The sequence below is a fragment of the Acinonyx jubatus genome, chromosome A3 (genome assembly GCF_027475565.1).
Source record: "Acinonyx jubatus isolate Ajub_Pintada_27869175 chromosome A3, VMU_Ajub_asm_v1.0, whole genome shotgun sequence".
Taxonomy (NCBI): domain Eukaryota; kingdom Metazoa; phylum Chordata; class Mammalia; order Carnivora; family Felidae; genus Acinonyx; species Acinonyx jubatus.
The window spans coordinates 42,870,061-42,889,857 of record NC_069388.1 but is presented as its reverse complement, the minus strand read 5'-3'; the positions used below and the strand labels follow the sequence as shown (position 1 = coordinate 42,889,857).

Below are 19,797 nucleotides of genomic sequence, written 5' to 3'. Positions count from 1 at the left end.
GTGAGTGGGATATAAAATGGTGCTGCCACTGCAGAAAATGATAGGACAATTCCTCGAAAGATTAAAGATATTATGATTATGATCCAGCAATTCCACTCCTATGTATACACCCAAAAGAACTAAAAGCAGGAACTCGAACAGATATCTGTACACCTGTATTCACAGCAGCATTACTCTTGACAGCCAAAAAGTGGAAACAACCCATAATCTATCAACTGATGAACAGCTAAACAAAATGTGGCATATACCTACACTGGACTATTATTCAGCCCCAAAAAGGGAGGAAGTTCTGACATATGCTACAACACAGATAAACTCTGAAGATATTATGCTAAGTGATATAAGCCAGTCATAAAACAACAAATATTATAAGGATTCTATTCACGTAAGGTACCTAGAGTATTCACATTCACAGAGACAGAAAGTAGAATACTGGTTACCAGGGGCTGAGGGGCATGGAAAGGAATAGGAAATTAGACTTTAATGGGTAGAATATCAGTTTAGGAAGATGAAAAAATTCTACAGATGGATGTTGCTGATGGCTGCACCATCAACATGAATGTGCTTCATGACACTGAATTGTACACCAAAAATGGTAATATGGTTAAAACGGCTTTTTTTTAATTTTTGGAAAATATTTTGTTCTTTATACATACTATCACACATTGGTCTACTGTATAATGACTTATATGTCTTACGTTTGTATTTAATGTTACATAACCAGAATTTTCTTTGGCATGAAAAATAATTCTCATGTTAAACTTATTTAACATTACAATGATATATCTTTTAGTGAATATTATATTTCAAAAGATCCATGTCTTTTTTTGGTTCATGTATAATTAACATACAGTGTTATGTTAGTTTCAGGTGTATAATTAATGATTCATCAATATTCTATACCAGAGAAGTGTATTCCTTTTTCTTTCTTTTTTTTTTTTTAATTTTGATGTAAATTCTAGCTAGTTCACATACAGTGTAATATTGGTTTCAGGAGAATTCAGTGATCCATCACTTACATACAACGCCCAGTACTCATCATAAGTGCCCTCTGTAATACCCATCACCTGTATGGCCCATCTCCCACCCACCTCCCTCCATCAAAACTCAGTTTGTTCTCTATTGTTAAGAGTCTCTTATAGTTTGTTTCTCTCTCTTACTTGTTTTCCCCTTTCCCATATCTGTTTTGTTCTTAAATTCCACCTATGAGTGAAATCACATGGTATCTGTCTTTCTCTGACTTATTTCTCTTAGCATAATACACTCTAGTTTCATCTGCATCATTGCAAATGGCAAGATTTCATTCTGTTTGATCATCAAGTGATATTCCATTATATATATATACCACATCTTCTTTATCATCTGTTCATGAGTCAATGGACATTTGGGCTCTTTCCATTAATCTGGGAATTGTTGATAGCACTGCTATAAACACTGGGGTGCATGTGCCCCTTTGAATCAGCATTTTTTTATCCTTTGGGTAAATATCTAGTAATGCAATTGCTGAGTTATAAGGTAGTTCTTTTTTTAATTTTTTGAGGAACCTCCATACTGTTTTCCAGAGTAGCTGCACCAGTTTGCATTCCCACCAGCAGTGCAAAAGTGTTCCCCTTTTTCCGCATCCTCACAAACATCTGTTGTCGCCGGAGTTGTTAATGTTAGTCATTCTGACTGGTGTAATGAGGTGATATCTCATTGTGGATTTGATTTGTATTTCCCTGATGATGAATGATGTTGAGCATCTTTTCATGTGTCTGTTAGCCATCTGGATGTCTTCTTTGGAAGAGTGTCTATTCATGTCTTCTGCCCACTTCTTCACTGGATTATTTGTTTTTTGGGTGTTGAGTTTGGTAAGTTCTTTCTAGATTTTGGATACTAACCCTTCATCTCATATGTCATTTGCAAAATATCTTCTCCCATTCCATAGGCTGCCTTATAGTTTTATTGATTATTTCTTTCTCTGTGCAGAAGCTTTTCATCTTGATGAGGTCCCAACAGTTCATTTTGCTTCCATATACTTTATTTCTTCTTAATTTCTTGGCTAATCCTTTCATTCTTTAGTAGGATGTTCTTTAACCTCCATGTTAAAATAGTATGTTTATATTTTACCGCAAATTTTTTTTAATTTAAATTTTAGTTAGTTAGCAGGGGCACCTGGGTGGCTTAGTCAGTTAAGTGTTCAACTCTTGATATTGGTTCAGGTCGTGATTCATGAGATCAAGCCCCATGTCAGGCTCTGCACTGACAGTACAGAGCCTGCTTGGGCTTCTCTCTCTCTCCCTCTCTCTCTGCCCCTCCCCTGCTTGCGCATGCACTCTCTCTCTCACAATAAATAAACATTTTTTAAAAACATACAATGCAGTATTGGTTTCAGGAGAATTCAGTGATTCATCACTCAAATACAACACCCAGTGCTCATCACAAGTACCCTCCTTAGTACCCATCACCCACCTACCATAATTTTTAAAAAACCTTATGATATACACACTCCCAGAGATACCACATATTTTCTATGAGTATGTGGTAAATGTGGATAAACATATTTTTATGAAGTCTGGAAGAAAAGGCATAAATAGTGCCACCTCTGGAAATGAGAGATTATAGTCAAAATCATTGTTAGTATATCTTAAACTTCTCATTTTTAAAAGGATACTGATTTTACCTATTATATATAAGAAATTTTTATATGAAAATGGCATATTATGAGCACAGGAGAAAATTTAAAGACAGGAAAAGAACTTCTATAAAAATAACTTCCTACACAGGAATACTATAAAAACTCACTAGTAACAAAATAACATTTCTATATTGGTACTTTCCAGTTAATACACTGCTTGCACAAAATTTAAAAAACAATAATAGGAGATTCTTCCCAAGAGAAAATGAAGGGGGCACAAGCACAACATGAAACAGAAAAAAAAAAAAAAAGAAAGAAAGAATCCACAGAGCATAAGGCCAGATCTAGTCTGGATTTTGAAATGAAATTTTATAGGACTTGTACTTATCCCCTGAGGGTTTCATGACCCAACAATGACACCACCAACAGTTAATAACAGCCTCTGCCCTCCCTGCAGTCAAACAGTGCTGCAATTCCTGAACAGAGCCACTGCTTGGGGGTATTCTGTGGGCATCCTGCTCCTGCCCGAGCAGAGGAGGGCAGAATGGAAACAAGGCCACAAACGTATATCTTTTCACTGCACAGAAATTGAGGCTTCTGGGCTCTACTTTCATGCTTAAAAATAGAAAAAGAAATTGACTTCACATTTTATGGAGAGTAGTCAAAGGAATACATTTAATGTGAAGAATCTTAATAGAAGTGCTATTCTTTTTCATTTTGTATTGACAAAAATAAGTAAGATGGTGGAACAAAGCAGGCAGAAAAGGCGATTATGAAACCCTTGACCTGCTACCAGCAAGCAGTATGCTGGCGTCCACCCGACACAGCAGCCCCCTCCAGCCCTGGACTGCCACTCTACCTCTGGAGCCGCTGCCGCCCTTCTGACAATTACCTCCATAATTTCCAAGATCAATGAATACCAGGAAACATACTTTTCCAAAAATAAATCCTTTTTTTCCTTGACAAGTTCTGAACACTTAGATTTAGAAATTGTCCTGACGACATGAGCATATGTAAATCAAATTCAACATAAATGTTTTTGGGGCTTTTTATGATTTCTTTTTATAATTAAAGTTGTTTGCATTTGGGGAAAAGCTGGCTGATAGTGAAACATGTGGCTTCATGCTGACTTGAAGAAGGGGACCTAAATCCCTGAAACATGCTTTTTCTGTTGTTTGACATCATCAAACAGAGGTTCTGGTTTTATGTCCAGACTGTGCCCCAGGATCACGCAGAACCAGGGGTGAGTATCATACCCCTTGATGTCTAAATGTCTGATCTCATCCTAGAAACTCAAAGAAACTTGTGCCACGGAATCCCCTCACTGTCCTCCACTGGAGGCAGAAATGGGGTCTTTCTAGTAGTGAACTGTGGGAGGTTAGACTTTACAGTATGTCCCACTGCTCAAACCCTTGTATAAAAGAAATTCAAACATGAATCATTTATAGAGAAGTCTTACTGTGGAAGGCAGAACACCACAATGGTCAAAAGCATCCAAAGTACATCCAGACTCTCTCAAGGCCTCTCACCTACCTGTTGCACGAGCTCCTAACTGCTTTCCCCACTGCCCCTTCTCCAGCTACACTACAGTCCAGCTCAGCCACCTTCACGAACACACACAGATAGATACTCTCAAATTCCAACAACCATCTGGCTTACTGCCTTGGCCAAAAGGCCTCGCACCATTAGGCCTGGGTCACAGTTCTGCCCTCACTGTCCTACCCTCTCCCTGACACCCTCCAAGCTCCGGCCACACTGGCCTTTCTTCCACTGATCGCCTCAGAGCTTTGTACCTGCTGCCCCCTCCATCAAGCACATTCTTCTCCCGGGCTTCATGTGCCTGGCTCCCTCTCAGCTCCACCTCCTTCCCTAGCCCTCATACCTAAGGTAGTCCTGACCCCAACAGTATTCTCTATACCTCACCCTGTTTTCTTTATATAATCACAACTTTAAATTATGCTTGTTTTTGTATATTTCTCACTAGAATGCAAGCTCCATGAGGGCACAACATCGGCTCAGTACTGTACTTAATATGCAAGGCCAACACAGAGCAGGCACCCTATCAGTATCTGTTACACAGATGGAGGAGTGGGTGGGGTAAGTGAGTGAACAGTTGAATGGGTACATGGATGGATGGACACATGGTGGATAAATAAACAAGCAAACAAACTAACAAATAAATAAGGATGGGTCATTATTTAAAGCATTAACCACTATGCAACCAGTGCCACACCATGCAGTGAGGATTCAAAGGCAGGAAGAGCCTGCTCAGATCAGCCCTGAGGTAAGCATCATGAATGAAGCACTATCTGAAATGGACCTTAAAAGATGGTGGGGGGGACAGCACCAGGTGGAGACAGGGAAGGAGTTCATTTCAAGTGGATGACCAAGAACACAAGCAGGAAAAAAAAAAAAAATCAAAAAATAGTAAGCAATCTGCAGGAAACTAATCCTACAATTTAATGTGAAAAGCTTTTACCATGAACTTAACAAGTAATACATCATAAAATATGAACCCCTAACAATGTCCCCTGTGTTTAAAAGTAAATGATTAGCCAACTGCCCACAAAGCCTCAACATTCATGCATTCCATTAAATTGTAATTCTCCCAGCCAAGGCCTGGGTGATGATCACCCTGGGTTTTTATTCAAGTCCCATGAATAAATCAATCAATGAGTAAGCCATGCCCATACCCAAAAAACCTAGAGAACTATATACCGCTTTTCAAACCAAAACTCTTAAGAGGCAAGTTCATTGAGCCACTGGGCAATCCACACATTGGGTGTGCCTTAAGAAAGAAGTTATTCCACCAGCACATGCCTCAGTGGCACTCGGCAGAGAAGCCCATCATCCATCACTAATGTACTGAGCTGTTGTTCTCTATCAGCTTTTCCCTGACACATTTGCAATTGTGTCAAGAAGGCTCTGGGAATATTTTCATCATCGCTGTGTGTACGGAGGGTAGGGGAGTGAGGAACTGAGGGGACACTGATGAGTAAGAGCTGCCTCATATGTGACTTCAATAATCAAGCCCAGCTATCTTGCTTCCTGGCAGCTGCAGGAACACAGGTTGTAAAGTATTTTTAGACACTGCAGCTGAGGGGGGTGGCGGGGGGAGGCAGGGTGGTCCAGAGAGACCAATGCCTGGAGCAGATAAAAATGGCAATGTTCAATTTCCTCTGGTCCAGTAGTTCTCAAACATCAGTGTACTTGAAGAACACACAAAGAACTAGTTAAAAACATAAATATGCTACTCTTCTGCCTTCCACATCTAGACATGCCAGGAACTCTGGTTCAGAAAAGGGGGGGGGGGGGCAGGGAGGATGTACCAAGCCTCTGCATTTTAATATGCACCCTGTGCAGCTTGAAGCCCTCAGAAGAACACGACTACCAGCCCGAGTGACTTTGGTGGAAAAAGAGAGTGTGGAATCCCTGCATACAACAGCCCCCAGCCCGCCAGTATCTTCATTTCTTTAGGGCCTTCTGAGAATCTGATGAAAGTCCATTTTTTATTTCTATCTCTTCCACATCATTCTTTCCTCTCCATTAGTAATGCGAATATTTGAACAAGCCCTTCTACAAAACACCACTGATTTGCCAAACATTTTTCTACAATTATCCAGGACTATGAACCACCTAATAAATTAGCTAAAAAGCTAAAAATTCCCAATTAAAATCTTGAGTCTGTATAATTAAAGTATTGCTGTTGCTCAAAGTATAAATCCATGGGAGGATAAACTTTACCTCCCCCCCTTGGGAAAAAGAAAAGTTAATCTTTGGCAGGTCAAGTCAGTAAGGTAAGGAGTTTGTGTTTTTAACACATCCACAAATAACATTAGAAGATTAAGATAACTAAGAATCTTCCCAAAATACATACACAGGAACAAATAAATAAAGCCCTTAAACTTCAAATGCACTAAAACATTACTGCCAAGAGAGTTGTTTAACCTAGTTAAAGATTACAAATGTTTTATGTGTCAAAGACAGAAAAGGAGAGGCTCATAGTTTTTAGTTTACCAGCCATATATACTTTTTTAAAGTAGGCTTCATGCCCAGTGCAGAGCCCAACATGGGACTTGAACCTGAGCTGAGATCAAGAGTCAAACACTTGGGGCACCTGGATATCCGGCTGTCGGTTGAACATCACAGTTCATGAGCTCAAGCCCCACATCAGGCTCTGTGCTGCCCACATGGAACATGCTTGGGATTCTAACTCTCTGTCTGCCCCTCCCCCGTTCACTCTCTCAAAATAAATAAATAAACTTAAAAAAAAAACAACCCACCTCTTGAAAGAGTCAAACGCTTAACTAACTGAGCCACACAGGCACCCCTACCAGCCATATTTCACTAGGAGGGAACAAACTCAATTTTTGTAATTTCAGTAACACATGTTATGAATATAAGAAGATAAGATGAAGGCCAATCAATCGATCAATCAATGAACCCTCAAGCAGAGACACAGTCATATACCTCTTGGAACAGCCTTTTTTTTTTTTTTTTTTAAGTTTATTTATTTATCTCGAGAGACAGAGACAGCGAGCAGGGTAGGGGCAGAGAGACAGGGAGAGAGAAAGAAAATCCCAAGCACCCTTCATGCTGTCACTGCAGAGCCTGACACAGGGCTCGATCTGTCGAACCATGAGACCATGACCTGAGCAGAAACCAAGAGTCAGATGCTTAACTGACTGAGCCACCCAGGTGCCCTGGAAAGGCCTCTTCTTAATTCTACGGTGTACCAACGCAGGACAATCATCTATACGGAAACAAATTAAAGACAAAAGCAACCCCTTGCAGCTCCCCAACTAGGAAGAAGCCAGCCTTCTTAGAAACATCTTCAAGGCTCCCAACCTTTCTGTCTGCACGCCCAGGGCAGGGCACCCACACACACATACTGATGGACTCAGTAGAGATTGAGACTGCTGGTGAGCAAAGGGCAGGGCTGAGGGAGGTCAAGAACCCACCCAGCCTCCACACCCAACTCTCTCCCCAGAGGGTTATGCTGCTTTCCTAATTCAGCAAAGTGAGTGTTCACACAGAAAGAAAATCAAAAGCGATCTTTGTAGCCCAAGAGATCTGGCAAAGTGCCAGCCCTGTCCTGTTGGGAGCCTTCTGTGAGGCAGGTGAAGTCCCAGGACTCTGGGTCACCAGCACGCCCACCATGATACCGTGACAAAGATGAACAACAGCAACAACAAAAACTCTGTAATGAAGAAGCTCTGGCTAAGTTTCTGCTTCTGTTTTAGCAACACTTCTGTATAAACAAAGCAGGACTCTTGTCAACATCTGTTTGATAAATCAATGTGACAAAATGAACTAACAACTGGAATAAATGACAGGATCTGGGTACCACTTTGGCAACCAGACTTGGAAGCACACTCCTGTGGCAAGTCAACAAGGTAAGCCTGGTTCAGGTCATGCAAAAATTGAGAGGAAACCAATAGAAACTGGGAACTCAAGCCTTAAAAAAAGAATAAAAAAAGAGAAACCTACATTAAATAAAATTTTTTCTATGAAAAGACTTACGGACATCAACATAATTCTGTCTTATAGTCAAAATAATTCTCATTAGATTTGAACCTCAAAGTGGAACATGCAGGAATGAAGAGCCCTCCTCTCTGCACCTGCGACAGGCGGCCACCTGTGTCCTAGTCTGTCCGCCATTTCACCTTCTGGCTTCCATAGCATGTACTACTAAAAAAGGGTACCTCGTCTCTGGAAGTACCAATAAAAAGTACCAATAAAACCAAATGGAGCTCTTTGCCCCACCCACCTCTCTACCCTACATATTCTTTCTGATCCCACAGAAGCCATGCATGTCTGAAGCTAGGCATTCCAAGGTTCCCAGGCATGGGGATGGATACTTGTTGATAAAACAAGTCTTTGGAGAAAGTTATATATGAAATGATGGTGATATTCAGACAAGCAGAAAATTAAAAGCGCTGGTACCATTTTTCACTGGCCAACTTTACCCCAGCAATGTGTCAATACACACGTGAGCTAATTCAAAGATGTGTATTTCAAAGTTCATTTTTTTCACCTCCTTCTAGTATTTCAATTAAGTGAGGGTTTCAAGCACACTAAATAAATGAGAATATAAATAATTAATGGCAACACTACGAACTAGGTGGGCTCTGGGCCTCAGGGAAGAGCTCCTTAATTACAAAATATACCTTCCCATCTGCTCACATATACATGCAATCCCATCTACATGAGACCCAGGCAAACATCCCCCACTTAAGGGGAAGGGTATTTAATTAAAACAAGAGCAGGAATAACCTTCTACCACCAGGAATGTCTCAGTAGGGGCTGAAATCTCCCAATATCTAGCCACCCATGGAAGAACTCATGCTCTAGCGATCTTTTCTAGGTAATCATCAGCATGTTCCTACCAGAATCATGTTCTTCCGCAAGAATGCAACAAGGAAAAGAACTTCCGTCTGGTGGTTCTGCTACTGCTTCCATGCCCTGTTCCTTTTGGAAATACCTCTTTCAGAGCCACATAAGGCTCTTCTTCCAACTTCTTCTCACAGTCAGAACATACTGTGGGGCCCACACAGCAACTTATAAACGCATGGGGCGTGCTGCCAATGTAACCACAGGAAAGCAGGCAGAAGCTGCAGGGCCCGTTCCAAAAGCAAGCAGAGATCTAGTTAAGGCAGGCAAACCACTAGTCACCTGCACCAGCCCAGGCTTCGCTAGCAATAAGTAGCTGCATCACCCATAGAGCTCTGGCACTCATGGAAATAATCTACCTCTAACTGAAGTGCAAGTTTGGAAACAATAACCAAGAATGCCTCCTCCCCTCAGGGTCCTTAAAGGTCAGTGGAAACCTCCAATCCTCTGGGAGGCCTGCCCAACTTGACTGCAAGAGCAGTGGCATTGGCCTTCTGAGAACCTAGGACATTCGCAGACAGCACAGCTCACCCAGCCCATGACACACCCCGGGCTCAGCTTCCAGGACATGGCAGTGAACAAGAACAAGGGAGCCTGAGTTTTAGGAGTGGGGTAGACAGATAAGGAACAAGGAAACAAGCAGATAATAATAGGAGGCCAAGTGCTATGAAATTAATCACCAGAGCACCGTGAGAGAGTAGCCAGCAGGGGCTTACTTGGGATTGAGGGGGTCAGAGGATCACTTCTGAGGAAGGAGCAGACACTGACATTGAGACAAGAGCCAAAGGTAGCAAAGAGCTCAATCTGTTCTCAGAACAGAGAGGCAGTGACAATAGGTAAAGCATAGGGACTCAGAGGCAGATGGCAGCGGAGCAGGGCAGGCAGAGCCACAGAAGTCTGGGCATTCAGGCCATGGTAAGTGACAGGAGGGAACTTAGATTGTAATCTAAATGCATCTGGAAGGCACTGAAGGGCTTCCAGGAGAAGCATGACATGATGGTCTTGTGACACAGCCTACTCTGCCATATAACTACTCTTTATCCCTCTGTTATTAACCTTCCAGATTTATATTGCCCTAGATCTACCACCAGGAGCAGGAACTGGGTCACAGCACTTCTTTCTCTCCCTCAAGTACCCAGTACACTCTCATGTACTAAAATGACACTTGATGCATAAATACACACGCACACACACACACACACTGCACATCTGTTCAGATGGTTTAAAGAACCTGTATTTAAAAATAGAAAAATAACCATTTCTCTACAATGTATGTAGTTTTCACTACTAGCTGGGTTATACTGAGAAAATAAAACAGAATTAAAAGCTCAGAATAGAAAGTCATACTTATCTATCAGTGAAAAGAATTTGGCTGCAGTATTCCTACCAACACAAAAGCAAACTAGCTATGTGCCCAAAGAGGAACCCCCATCTTACTGAGAATGGAAAGGCAGAGACAAACCATAGGCAAAGGCCGGCATCCACCATCACAACAGCCCTCCATGCCTACTTGCCACCACCTACTGGAGAGTGAAAGACACAGATCTGCGCACTGTTGCAGGGTCTGAGACTCCCAGGCCAGTTAACTAGTAAAACAAATGAAATTGATAGAGCACAATTCATGCGTTTGAAAAGAAAGCTCCTAAAAGACAGCCTCAGAAATAACTAAAATAAAAGACTTTCTGGGGCACCTGGCTGGCTAATCAGTGGAGCATGAGACTCTTGGTCTTAGGGTTGTGAGTTCAAGCGGCACATTACATGTAGAGATTACTTAAAAATAAAATATTTGAAAAAGGTGGGAGGGTGTCTGACATTTAGAATGAAAAAAAAAAAAAAAAAGCTTGACTGAAAATTTTTTTCAAATAGAGTTAAAGCAGAATAATAAATCAGAACTACAAAACAGCAATCAAACCAAACCAGAGAGAGTAGCCAAAGGCAAGAGGAAAACCAGGAGAGAGTGGTGCCCCAGAAAATAAGGTTCAAGACCATGTCCAGGGGCAAGCAGGCCACAGTGGCAAGAGCTGCTGAGTGGTCATGTCATCAGGGCCTGCCAGCCCCGAATCAGACAATGTGGAACTCAGAGGGCCTTGGTGGGGGCCTTGGCGGGGGCCTTGGCGGGAGCCTCTGCAGGTTACAGTATACACTGAGCAGGCAGCAAGAAGAAAGGAAATAGAGGCATTTCTCAACTGGAAATACTCAGGAAGGTTTAAAAGCCAAGGGAATCAGATGGATGAGTGAGGGAGACACACTGACTGGACAAGATGACAAAGGGCTTAATGGAGGCTGCTGGGAAGGGAGGAGGTTGGAGAAGGCACCACAGCCCAGACTAGTCTGGCCCCATCCTATGCAGTCCCATGGGCCTTACATGTAGAAGGGCCCACCTTTGGCTTAATGCTCTGCTGTCACCATCCTGAAATTCTTTATTATTTTTTTTAACAAGGGGTCCCTCCCTTTCATTCTGCACTAAGCCTCACAAATTACAGAGCTGGTCCTGGCCTAGGAGAGGCACTGGCCTCAGCACTGAGAAGGGCAGTTCTGCCCTTCTTCTCTGTGGCTTCTTTCTCTGTGAAGCAGAAAGACAGCCATCTCCTATGAACCAGCAAGAGAGCAGACAAGGAGGAAAAGGTTAATATTCCATGTAGGGTGAAGAAACTTGGTAGACTTCATCTTAACCCAATGATCAAGGGTAACATCACCTATACTAAGACAAATCAGTCTCATACTTCCTTATGATGCACTGAGAAGGGCACACCACTTTTGTGCTATTTGCTATTCCTGTCAAATACATAACCTCAATGTAAACAGAGAAAGCCCAAATTGAGGAATATTCTACAAAACAGCATACCAGTACTCTTTTTTTTTTTTTTAATTTTTTTTGAAACGTTTATTTATTTTGGAGACAGAGAGAGACAGAGCATGAACGGGGGAGGGTCAGAGACAGAGGAAGACACAGAATCTGAAGCAGGCTGCAGGCTCTGAGCTGTCAGCACAGAGCCCGACGCAGGGCTCAAACCCACAGACCGCGAGATCATGACCTGAGCCGAAGTCAGACGTTTAACCAACTGAGCCACCCAGGCGCCCCTAGCATACCAGTACTCTTAAAAATTGTCAAGGTTATGAAAGACAAGGAAAGGCTAAGGAACTGTCCCAGATTAGAGAAGAGAAATGACAATTAAGTGCAATGTGGCATCACCCTGAAATAGAAAAAGGACATTAGAGGGAAAAAAAACCTAGTGAAATTTAAATAAGGTATGTAGTGTAATTAATGGTATTATATCAATTTTAATCTCAATGTTCAATCAGTGGACATGATTATGTAAGACAGTAAAATTAGTGCAAGCTGGGTAAAGTATACATGGGAAATGTGACACTTTTCTTTACATCTCAAATTATTCCAAAATAAATTTTAAATTTTCACGTAGATTTTTCATTTGTGATTTTCTTTAATGTTATCAGTAATTCCAGGAACCTTGATTATCACCTTTGAAGTCCAGCACTACCACGTCAGACGTGTTCCTGCTTCTCTATCAATCCAAAGAATCAGTAACAAGAAAGAACTGTTATGTTCCCCTTAAAAATTATAACTTTGACCTAAGAAAAAAAGACAACAGCTACACTATTTTTAAAAAATCACTCATGGGTAAACTGCTTATTTTTTTTTTAGTTTAAATACACTGAATAAGAATATAAAAATTAAAAATAAACCATGGCCCCCCCCAATGCACAGGAACCACAGACATTTTTCTCCAAAAAAGGCTGGGAGGTGGCAAGCATTCAGAGACTACTAGATTATCTCTTCAAAAACAATGTCCAGTGACCTCAGATTTTAGGCAATAATTTTCTGCTGTCTGATTTTTAAAACCGGGTTTGAATCCTAGTTCTGCCTCTTAGCAGCCATGTGACCTTAAGCTGCTGCTTAAGCTTTGTGCTGCAACTTCCTCAACATACCCAATGATAAAGATTAAATTACTTAACACATTAAAAAAAAAAAACACTGAGAGCAATACTGGCATATGGGAAATTATATTGGGAGAAGCAGGGATGAAATTAGGAGGACACCAGATTTTGGCCTGGATGACAAGATAAATGGTAGACAGAAGGAACATTCTGATGGTGGGGCAGCAGGAGTTTAGTTTTAGTTTTCTGCATTTGAGAGGACCATCAGCTGCAATCTGTGAACAGACCCAAGCCAGTTTGATTTTGCGTAACTATTAGGTTCTTCTTGGTTGATAACAATAAGGACCCAAAATGGATGAGAGTCTGCTATTCTCCTGTAGACTAGTATCAGGTTATACTAATGGCAAATCTCAGATCAACTTCTGCCATTCCTCAGTCTTTGATATTTAAGATAAGAATTTATTAGCAAACAGGCACAAAATAATTCACACAAACTGTTTTGTAAGGCTTACAGAGCCTTAGTACTCTGTCCCAGTGGCTGGACTGGGGACTATGTAGGTTTCAGACACTGTCCGTGAAGATTCAGGCTATGGTAGCTCAGTTGGTTAAGCGTCCAACTCTTGGTTTCGGCTCAGGTCATGATCTCAGGGTTCGTGGTATCGAGCACCACATCAGGTTCCCCACAGACAGTGCAGAGCCTGCTGGGGACTCTCTCTCTCTCCCTCTCTCTCTCTGCCCCTTCCCCATTTGCGTGCGCACATGCACTCTCTCTCTCAAAATAAATAAATAAACATAAAAGAAAAAGATTCACACTATGGACTCTGTCATTTCTAATACTGTATTCTTGTGAAGAGAGTATCTCAAAAGTATTCTATTCAATAAATACCAATGAAAAAAAACATTATAACTTTAAACAGGTGACATACAGCTTTAAATTTATATAATACTTCTCCCACCTACTGCATCATTCCACTTCATAGCTTTCTAGCAAGGGAGGGAGAGACAAGGGGAAGAAAGAAATGTCCCTTCAGTTCTCATTCCTCTGCCCACTTGAAGGCTAAGTGGGCACATGAATTAAAGCCTTAAGAAGTGTTAAGTATCTACAAGAACCATTCAGATTGCAAGAACTATCACAGATTTCCTTTCTCTATTTTAATTAAAAATTTTCCTTGAAGCTTAGAGAGAGCTGGCAGCAAATCCTGATGAGACAGTACTTTAGAAAAATGAGGATTTACAAACAACCTCAGGTGACACATGTACCGACACCTGGGACAAAACCCACTCCAGGAAACCATTCCGAACGGGTGAACAGGCCAGTCCAGGGCTCAGTGGAGTTATGCCACTACTCTGCTGCCACCCAGTGGCGTGTAGGCACCAACGCACCTCACGGGGAGAGGAGCCCAGAGGAAGAGCTTGGCTCTTGTAAAGGACATGTTCTCTGGAACACAAAGTCAAGGGAGAAGTGCTGTCGAGCCTACCACAGCACCAAGGACATGCAGTGTAAACAGATGCATTCTTGGGAAGGGATGCATTAAAATAGGTATCAGGTTACTACAGTGAAGTCCTTACTCCACCTCAGACTGAGAACTGCTCCAGGGATTCCAGTGAAACCAAAGCCAGAAGACAGACCCAAGAGAGTCCAGGCTTACCTGCTTTGGGTCAGAGGCAGCAGCGCCAGGTGCTGGGGACTCCAATTCTACAGTCACAGGCCCATCATTCTGAATGTGGACTTGCATGTAGGCACCAAACTTGCCATCTGAAAGAGCAATGCAAACAGTTATGAGACAGGGAAGCCCCAGGTTACTCCTATCTAAAAAGCCACCCAGATCAATGGGATCAGAAACGGGAGGAATACGACTAGACAGTAACCATGGGGAAAGGTGATCAACTCCAAAAATAGGGAGGGAAATGCAAAATTAAACAGCAGGGGTGCCACTGCATGCCCTACAGACTTGGCAAGAATGAAAAGATCTGAGAACACCAGGGTGGGGACATGTGGGCTTACGGGACTATAAAATAGCGGGAAGGTAAATTGGTTTAACCACTTTGGAGGGCATGGTGGTGCTTGAAGAAACTCTACAAGTCTGGAATTCCCCCCTGAAGAGTCTACTCAGAAACTCTTATACAAAAGGAATGTTTAAGGGTGTTTATTATGGCAGTGTTTATAACAGAAAAAGTGGACACAATCTGCCCCTCATTGGGGGATAAATGCATAAACTCTACTTTAATTCCTCAGTGGAATACTGTGTGGCAGCCATATCCATTATTTAATTAAATAATAATTAAGTTATTTATTATAAATATTAATAAATTATATATATAATATATATATACATATTATATATATATATATCTCTCTCTCTCTCTCTCTCTCCAAAAAAATGTGAGCAGGAAAGGTGAATGCCAAACACAGGACAGGAGCCACATTCATACTGAAGAGAAGGCAGAGACAGACCTCAGATAAATATGACTAACTGGGTAGTGAGTACACTAGTATCTACTTTCTGCATGCTTCATAATTTAAAATTTTCAAACAAATTAAATAGAAAAGGGAAAAAATAAGGTGAGGAGGGAGGTCCTGCTTCCTCACTGTTGGAACCATTCAGCTCCCTAGGACTCATTTCAAAATGGCTATGGGCTGCCCCAGAAAAGAGCACCTCTCTATGTCCTATTTCAAACCTTCTAACACTCAAACCCACTCAATTGTGTCTATCAATCCCCAAATGCTAAATTACACTTATAAAGAAAGCCAAGGGGTGGCTGGATGGCTTAGTCAGTTGAGCATCAGACTCTTGTTCTTGACTCAGGTTAGGTTTCATGGTTTGTGAGATCAAGCCCTGCATCAGGCTCAGCACTACCAAAGCAAGCCTGCCTGGGATTCTCTCTCTCCCCCTCTGCCCCTCCTCACCTCAGTCTCTCTCAAAATAAATAAATAAACTTAAAAAAAAAAAAAAAGCCAAGAATATGCCTTGAGAGATGATGCCATGGAATATCAGAATGTCAACTCCACACATCCAAGTACCAATGTTAAGCCCTGGGCCTAAACACTGTTGATGACACATATGGATGCTTACTCAAAGTAACACACTGGTCATGACAATTTCTCTCTAATAAATCCAAAGTAAGAGAAGAGCTGGGTCCTTGGGGCACCTGGGTGGTTCAGTCAGTTAAGCATCTGACTCTTGATTTCAGCTCAGATCATGATCTCACAGTTTGTGAGTTCCAGCCCTGAGATGGGGGTCTATGCTGACATCATGGGACCTACTTGGGATTCTCTCTCTCTCTCTCTCTGCCCCTCCCCTGCTCGTGCATGATTCTCTCTCCCTCTCTTCTCTGTCTCTCAACATAATCAAAACTAAAAACATTTAAAAAGGAAAGAAAGAAAAGAGTTGGGTCCAGAGTGAAATAGAAGTCCTCAGAAACTGAGAACCATCAGGAACTCTTCTGCTGCCACCCACCATTAAGGAGCAAAGAGAGCATATGAGATCCAGTCCACATTTGAAAATCGCTCACCGCTTTTCACTCATAGCAACCCTGTGCCAGGCATGGCACTAGAGATCAAAGACTCAGCTCAAAGGCACAGATAGCCCTGGCGCTCATGAACCCTGTGGTCTAGCATGGAAGACGGTTGGGCATATTGTGGTGACAATGCAGCATGGCAGAGACCTTGAGGGATTCTGGCTCTGCAGGCCAGAGGAGGGTCCAAATCCCCCTTGGGGGATTCTTGAATGAGGCTTCACAAGGTCCAGGACTTGAAGGACAACAAAGACCCAGGCTGGAAGAGGACAGGCCCCGCCCCAACAAGTTCTGAGTCCTGGGGCAACTTTCCTGACCTCCCAATGGCTCAGTTTCTTGCCTGTATCATAGGGATGCTAACAAGAGGGACTAAATCACAGGGAAAATGTAATGAAACAGTGCATGCAAGTGCTTAGGACAGCGGCTCACATATGGTGTGTGCAAAACCAGCATTTGCTCTTGTTCTTATAAGAAGTCATGTTTGAGAGGCTCCACACAACCAGAACCATGCTTCCCTGTGCCCTGCCAGGTATGCCTTGAATAAAGAATACCACGGTCACATACTTTTGGAAAACCACATTTGTTTGAACTCTCCCTTAGAGAATCACAAAGCACAGCAGCAAGTAATAGGTTATCAAGACATCCTTGAGTAGAGAAATCTGTTTCGTTTCTTTACCCTGGTGGTTCCCAAACTCCCCTAGGCAAGGAGCTCTATTTTCACACAAAACATCCTTTAGAGGGCAAACGACCCTCTGGGAGAGGTGGAGAAAAGAAAAGCACCAAATGGACACACTAACCCAGGGCAGGCCAGCTTGGAGCCTTTCTGGCTCCTTTCCTTCCTGGAGAGCAGCTATGCTCTCAGGTCCTGGGGTCCCTCCAGTACCAGACCCACCACTGCATGAGGAGATCTCTGTGAGCATTTGCTCCTACCACAACTGCACAATTTTCATCTCTGATTCTTTCCCTGGTATCACTCCCTCCAAAGATCCTTACCCTCATGGAGGGTCTTAGCAAAATGGGCACACCAATGTTTTCTTCAACGTACAGACAGCAGCATTAAAAAATACATTAGAAGCACCCACGTTGTTCACAACTTTTACAGGCAAGATTAACTTAGTTCCTACTGGGTAGCCCAATGTGCTCAAACAATGGTGACTTTTCTTGAACTCCTATCAGATTAAAGTGGCCATTCAAATCTACAGAGCGTTTGTTTTATCCATGTCAGACTAGCAAAAAAGACATCAGCTGGGAAGGAAATCATGTGTTTAATTGCATGCTAAAATTATGGCTACAATTAGTAGCAAATTTCAGCCGCTGCACTCCTCAGGGCAGCTGAAGGCAGACTCAGGAGGAAAGGAATTATTTCCGACCTTGAATTTCTGTTGCCAGGATTACAGCATATGCTTCACCGTGTTTATCATTCCAAGTAGTGAGAAATTTATCTTCTTTTCCTGTTTTTCTTCAGTTATGAACAGAACTATTATCTGAACTTCCATTTGTACAGACAATAAATCCAAAGACATGTTTTAAGAGGTCTTAACATGGGTACATTTTTTACAGTTCAGATCAAAGAGTAAAGCCCCATGAAAAATTATACTGGCCAGGGGAAATAAAAACATTTTTAAAAAATAATCTTAAAAGACAGCAACAAATCTGCAAAACTACATCTGGGCTCCAGTGGTGATATGATCAAGTCGTCCTTAAATATAAGTCCCAGGGTTCTATCCAGAGCTGGAGGAGAAGCACGTGTCAGGCATGTTTGTGCCACATGCTCCAGCTGGAAAACTCCCAGCTATGAGCCCCAAACCTGCTGTGACCTGGTTTCCAGCAGCCACTATCCAAGGGCCTTACCAGCTCCAAACCAATGCGCCCCGTTAATGTGCGAAGGCTGACATCCCTCCCTTTCAACAATGCTTGACTGACAGTCACCACTCCCCGAGAAGCCCTGCCCTGCCTCTCCGTGCCCGTTTGTTCAAGGATGATAGCAGGACAGTCACCACAAGGAAGATGCATGTTAGTACAGGCATCGCACTGGGTCCACAGCCAGGCAGTCAGAGTACAGGAAATCTGAGTCTCTGTTACTACTGTCATTCCCACCACTCTCCATGGTAGAATATGGACAAATGGGGGCAGGGAGAGTGCAGGGGGCAAGAAAACCATACCGAAAGAACATGCTTCTGAAGAAAAATGGAGAACAAAAGGCATGACGGTCATTTCTTGGCCTGGCTGGGAGCAAGCCCACTCATTCTGCTTTCCAGAGCCAGCCTGCAATGGCCAAGATCAGGCTAGGACTCAGCCTACCTCTAGGGACCAGCCTACCTTTGGGCCAGCCCATCTAAGTACATCCCCAAAGGCAGCTCCCTCTGTCACTAAGGCAAAGTCCTCACCACCAAGGCTACCTCTTTGTTCTACCTTAAAGCTATTCAGAGCCTGGGCAGGCACAGAAGAGGGTTATTTTTTTTTTAATGTTTATTTATTTTTGACAGAGAGAGACAGAGCATGAACAGAGGAGGAGCAGAGAGAGAGAGAGAGAGACAGACAGAGAGACAGAATCCGAAGCAGGCTCCAGGCTCTGAGCTGTCAGCAGAGAGCCCGACACGGGGCTTGAACTCACAGACCGCGAGATTATGACCTGAGCCAAAGTTGGACGCTCAACCGAGCCACCCAGGCACCCCAGAAGAGGGTTATTGATGGGGGACCCAACATCGGGTGCATAGGCTGGGAACCAAGAAATCAAGAAAATGTGTGGAAGTGAGGTACTCAAAATAAGCATGTGGCAAGGCGAGGGCCACTGCAGCTAAAGGAGTGTGGTCTAGACCCACAGGCTTGCATCACACCTGGAGCCCAGAGGAGTGTGACCCTGGTGGGACACAGGTACTATGGCAGCTCTGTCCACCAGCATAGAACTGCTTCTCTAGAGTGCTCCTGGCCCTATATCCCCAGAGGGCTCAGCCAATTCAGGGTGCCACCAGTAGGGCACGGATTCCCAGGTGGGCTGATCTGGCTCAAGGGAGCCTGTAAAGCAGAGGCATGGGCTCTGGGAGCCATCAGCAAAGACCAGCAGCTCCAGCAATGGCACTTCCTAAATGACTTAGCTGGGAAATTATTCAGTTATCAGAGAAAGAGTACATGGCAGGCCCTGTCAGCCAAGTTTCTCTGAGAATGAGAGCCAAGCCGAGGTCGACAGCATTAGAACCACTGTCAGATTCCATTCCATGTCCAGGCCCATGGAGGGAACTCAAACAGCGATCTCTGGAACTTGTGGCTTCTCCTCAGACTCAGTCCCCCTTACCAGTGGTCTCTGCTTATCTGTGCTTATCTCTGTTGTGGTTCAATCCACTCAAGAGAAATACCTCCTCTGAGCAGCAGATGTC

General features: G+C 42.9%; 1 protein-coding gene across 4 annotated transcripts in view; it reads right to left on the bottom strand.

Annotated features, from left to right (window-relative positions):
* The window catches only part of DTD1 (D-aminoacyl-tRNA deacylase 1), a 193,813-nt gene that overhangs the window by 149,515 nt on the left and 24,501 nt on the right, over nucleotides 1-19,797 (bottom strand). For all 4 annotated transcript variants that reach the window (XR_003423880.2, XM_053200291.1, XM_027069496.2 and 1 more), the window contains exon 4: nucleotides 14,557-14,663. Coding sequence is in view for 3 of the 4 variants with exons in the window: in XM_053200291.1 (XP_053056266.1) it covers nucleotides 14,557-14,663 (107 nt within the window). In the remaining variant the exon portion in view is untranslated. The remainder of the gene's footprint in view (nucleotides 1-14,556; nucleotides 14,664-19,797) is intronic.